Source organism: Helianthus annuus, chromosome 8 (assembly GCF_002127325.2).
Source record: "Helianthus annuus cultivar XRQ/B chromosome 8, HanXRQr2.0-SUNRISE, whole genome shotgun sequence".
NCBI lineage: Eukaryota > Viridiplantae > Streptophyta > Magnoliopsida > Asterales > Asteraceae > Helianthus > Helianthus annuus.
In genome coordinates this window covers 45881763-45886817 of record NC_035440.2, presented here as the reverse complement: position 1 = coordinate 45886817, position 5055 = coordinate 45881763, and the positions used below count along the sequence as shown (strand labels likewise).

The 5055-nt window shown below is 37.1% G+C and overlaps 1 protein-coding gene across 2 annotated transcripts; it reads right to left on the bottom strand.

The window, feature by feature from the left end:
* Positions 1 to 1515: 1515 nt before the first annotated feature.
* LOC110871084 lies at positions 1516 to 2721 on the bottom strand. 2 transcript variants are annotated; one of them, XM_022120050.2, is made up of 3 exons: positions 2632 to 2721; positions 2126 to 2482; positions 1516 to 2045 (listed from the first exon to the last, which is right to left on the bottom strand). In XM_022120050.2, exons 1-3 carry the CDS (start codon positions 2645 to 2647, stop codon positions 1636 to 1638), a joined length of 783 nt encoding a protein of 260 aa, XP_021975742.1. In that variant the 5' UTR covers positions 2648 to 2721; the 3' UTR covers positions 1516 to 1635. The 2 variants fall into 2 exon arrangements, with proteins under 2 accessions (XP_021975742.1, XP_021975743.1); XM_022120051.2 differs by having other exon boundaries at positions 2635 to 2721.
* Positions 2722 to 5055: the final 2334 nt, after the last annotated feature.

Here is a 5055-nt window from a genome sequence, read left to right as displayed (position 1 = left end):
ATCACCACGGCAACCTCAACCTTCCACCCTACCACCGCCACCTTCACTCCTCACAACCATCACCTACGCCTTACCTACCCCCCCCCCCCCCACACACACACACACACAAACACAACCACCACCGGAACCGCCGCCCTTTCACCCCCACATCCACCACCAGAACCGTTACCCTGCCCCCACCACGGTCGCCTTTACTCCTCACCACCACCACCACAAATGGGTGTTACATGCTTACGTCTTCATATTCATTTATAGAGAGAGATGAAGGAGAAGATTGAAGTTTTGGTTTGAAAATGAAAGAAAGGGTGACTATTTATATAGTGGTAACATCACATAACTTTTCTTTTGATGGGGTTTACGTGACAAATGACGAAAAAGGCAACAAAGGGGATATGGAGGGTTATATCAGTAGAGTGTGTAGTGGTAACACCATATACCAATCATTACTTAATTATTTTTTAATTTTAATTTAATCTCTAAATTTATAAAATTTAAAAACTAAAAACATTTCATTATTTTTTTTAATTTTCATTTAATCTTTAAATTTATAAAATTTAAAGCTAAAAACATTTTATTAAATTAAAAACCATTTAAAAACATTTTATTAAATTAAAAACCATTATAATAGTAAAATAATAACATTACAATAGGATTAAAAAACAAACTATCTAAATTTGAAAGATTATATTTTTTTCGATGATCACCTTTCTTTGTAGACGAGCGTTCGGTAGGTTTGGGTTGTCGCTAGAACGGGGAGGAATAAAATCACGGTTGTGGGGATTGGTAGAGTGCGTGGTATAAAAATCTAGATATTTTTATAAAATATAGAGTGAAAGAATGGTTATAGAAAGTATGGTTTTTATAAAGTGTAGAGATTGGGATGTATATATATATATGTTTTTTTTCTTTTTTTTGTTAAAAAAAAGTTACCTTTCAACTGTCAACACAATCTCCACATTTATTCCTATTATAATTTTCGCGAAGCCTCAACAAATCCGTTGCATGGCGTTGCACGGGCCGGTGTTTGCCGGCGCCATAAGACGCGATAGGGTGGTGGGGTTATATAACGTGCGAGTATGAAGCCAAAATGACTAAATTTCCCTTCGGGTTAAGACCGTGGGGTATGGTGGGGCGGGGGTTTAGGGTATGGGTTGACACGTGGATATGGGGCACTCAATACATAAACCCAAGTTTCATAGGGGTATGGTGGGCGTGGCTGGGCGGGCGTGGCTGGGCTGGCGTGGCCAAGCCACATCATTTTTTTTTAAATTTAAAATGGTCCGCTTTGCCCTAGCCAACAAGCCAATAAGAGCCGGCCACATAGGATCCCTAGCATGCCCCACGTCTGGCCTTAAACTCCCGCCCAAGGGGCCACGCCTAAACCCAAGCCCACCCGGGGTGGTGACTTGGGCGTTTATCTCCAACCCACGCCCAAACCCCTGCCTCATACCCCATAGACTAAAGATTAAAGCTGGTCAGTTGTCAACATTTTAATGGCCAATAGAAGTTCTCAAGTTCTTTTAAGCTGGTCATTAATTAGTACGAAAAAGACAAAAAATACAGAAATTAAGACCATTCATTCAGTAAACAAAAGCTATGTGATACATAGCCATTAATTAGTTTGTGATATACGACTTAGGTTTCGATTAATTGAGCTTGCAACTCCTCCTTTTTGCCACTACAAGGAAGAAATGCATAAAATGTCTCCCCATCCAACTCTCTCTTGATCATATTATGCTTCATCTGGATGCCCTTTGGTAAACTTACGCCAGTAATATAGTGATCGTTCTTTGTTTTTCCTTCAATGAAGAAAGTGTCATAATCGAAAAATGTCTTCACATCCTCTCTCTCCAGTCCATCCATATCTAACGACACGCGTAGGCCTTGCCTAGTTAACTTCGTCTCCTCATCCCCGGTCATACTCATCTTTATGTATATCGCTTCAGCAGTCTCTCTCTTATAGATAGAGAATGAATTAATCGACGGCAAAGTTGCTATTACAGGGCATAATACCTTGCCTAGAATGGATCGATCAGAGAACATATCTGAAATCATCAGCATATATAATAAGAATACATATTCATCCATTTAATTTCAACAGGTAGAATGAAACTAAAGCAACTACCATAGTAAAGCCAACTGCGTTTAATGGTGATGTCACGGAAACTAGCGATAATGTCGTTAGCGATGCTGGTAAGGATGAAGTTAGTCTGGGACTCATCTTTGTCGGGAAGAGTTAACTTGATATCACTACTGGTGTTTTCTGGTGAGTTGATGCCATGGATGAATAGGGTGTTGTGTTCAGTACATGCCATCATGTCCTTAATTTTTAGTCCGGGAATCTTCAGTCTTACATCCATGCCATTGCCTTCACTAGGTATTTCTAGGCTTAACTTTCCGTAACTACGTTGAAGCCACATATGAAGTTTCAATGAAGAAATTTTAGGACACTTGATACTTAGTGACGATTGATCATAAAAATCTGAAATCGAATAAAACTCATTAGATACAATCATACTAGCCATATGTTTATAAAGCAAAAGGTTATGCCTTAACATCCGTAAACAAAACAATTAATGTATCAAAAAAATTTAACAAACAAGAAATTGATTAAAAGAAGAAGAAAACTACCACCATCTTTTGGCATAGTAGAATAAGTTCGGTGGATGCTAAGAACATGATGAGATGTTGGGATAACAGATCTTGTGACGAAGTTGGATGTAATGAGGCGCAGGGAGGAAGCCATTTCTGATTAACTAACGTAATGAAATCACGATTAGAAACTATTTTAATATGACTTAGGGACTTAGGGTTTGTTGAGTTTCTTGGGGAACAAGGGTAACACTTTTATATTAAAATTAACGCATAAAATCTTTTAATCATCATTTATTTATGTGACTTATTATTTCCTTTTAGTTGTGTAATAGTTTCTTTTCCTGTATCCTGCGTGTTTACTCCCGTATAATTAGATCTTTGGTTTACAAAACAAAGTTGTGTTTTTTTTTTTTTTTTTTTTTTTTTTTAAGAGCAACCAACATAACGACACCGATAAAGAAACCAAAAATCAACCCACACCTCTCTCGCAACGGGACAAAAGATGAACGTATGATCTATCTCTTCCAACTTCAAGCTGCATAAAGGACAGAAACTAACAGAACTATTTTCCAACCGCTTGACTCGATGGCCAATATGACAGTCCTTTGAGTTTTCATTGGCACTAAGGTTGGGGATTAATGCTATATTTGATGAGGTACCCGACCAAGACTTCCTATTAACATTGAGAGCCTTAATAGAGTTAGCCCATAGGTCATTGTCGTTTGAGAGGGCTTCCCACTACCATTTAACTAAAAGAGCTTGATTCATAACATATGTTCAAGGGGCTAACACCGCGCCCGCCATTCTTTTTGATTCTAGAGATTTATCCCAAGCAACCAGGTGGATCTTATTAACATTGAGCGTTACCACCCAACAAAAACTTCCGCCTTATAGCCTCATGGTCGTTTATGACCCTTTAGGAGCTTTGAACATCGAGCATAAGTATAAAGGAAGGCTCCCCATAACTGATTTGATAAGACTAAGACGGCCAACCAAAAGAAAGATTTTTAACTTTCCATGTGTTATCCTTCTCCTGGAAAACGTTAATAATCGGAGCCCAATGTTTAGCCAAGCCCATGTTCGTCCCAACAGGTAATCCCAAGTGAATAAAAAAGAGTTGATCAGCAGCACAACCCATAGTATTGGCATCTTCAACAACCTCATAATTCCGAGACCCGCACACCTATCAACTTGCTTTTGTGATTAGTAATTTTAAGGCCGGTCACTAAGTAGAAACATCTAAGAAGTCTTTTATAGGTTGCAGAAACTTTGCTCGACCCACTAATCAAAGAAGATAACATCATCCGCATGCATGATACGAGAGATCAAGGACCCCATCTTAGGTAATTCCACACCATGGAATATTTTTTTTCTCTAAGGTCGATTGATAAATATCCAGAAAAGAAGAAATGGGATCCCCTTGACGTAAGCCATGTTTAAGAGCAAATTTAGTCCGTGCAGGAACCGTTCACCAAAACGGAAGTATGACCGTATCTGAGATAACCCTATCCATCTCTTACCAAACCCAATTTGACCAAAACCAAGTCCAATTTTTTTTTTTTTTTGACAAAAACAAATGCAATTCAGAAAGGGGGTGGCGGCGCAGCTTGTTGCCCGTCTACCTTCTGTTTTGATGTAACTTGGCAAGTATTGAAAATTGAGTGTTAAATAAAAAAAAAAGAATAAAAATTGATTTTTAGAGTTAAAAAAGTCCAAATTAAAACTTTCTTGACAATGATCTAAATATTTTTTTAAAAGACTAGTTTAAGTACAAATATGCTATACAACTTACATAATGTCAATTATATTATTTGTAAGTATTTAAATAAAATTTTGAGATGTACGAATGTTTTATTATTTATGTAAATATTAAATTACAATAAATTGACAAAAACAAATGCAAAGAAACTCACAAGTCGGTAAAGACTTCTTTATACACAACATTTGTTATCTTATTTTTAGGGGTTTTGTCTTTGTCTATAAAACGGGTTCGTTAAAATTGGTTTGTTTTAAAACGTGCAAATGTATCGGTTAAGGTTAATCTGGTCAAACGGGTTCGTTAAAATGTTAGGTTTTACAAAAAGCAAATGAATCTGTGGAATTTGGTCAAATGCGGTTCGTTAAAATGGGTCAATATCCCCACTACCCTTCCATTATCCCCCAAGTTTGTAATCTTTCAAGTATATCTATTTTAGAAAACATCCATAAACATCCTTAAGTCTATTTATGGTACTCTAGTTTGAGTAGTTTCCTTCGTAATCATCAAAAAATACAGTTGTACAATCTCTCGTAAATTCTTACACTAAAAAATATTTATAAATCATAAGCAATATGATTCATTTATGTATTAGGACCTTTTGTTGAGTGGATATGATAATATTAGGCTAAAGGGTGTGGGGGTCATGATTGAGACATGATTTGCCATCTAGGAACATGAATAGAAGGCTACACCACCCCCTT

Excerpts from the sequence above, each read along its gene's own strand:
- LOC110871084 (XM_022120050.2), bottom strand. Across the intron at positions 2,046-2,125 it reads ACGCAGTTGGCTTTACTATG|ATATGTTCTCTGATCGATCC; the intron begins GTAGTTGCTTTA and ends TGATGATTTCAG.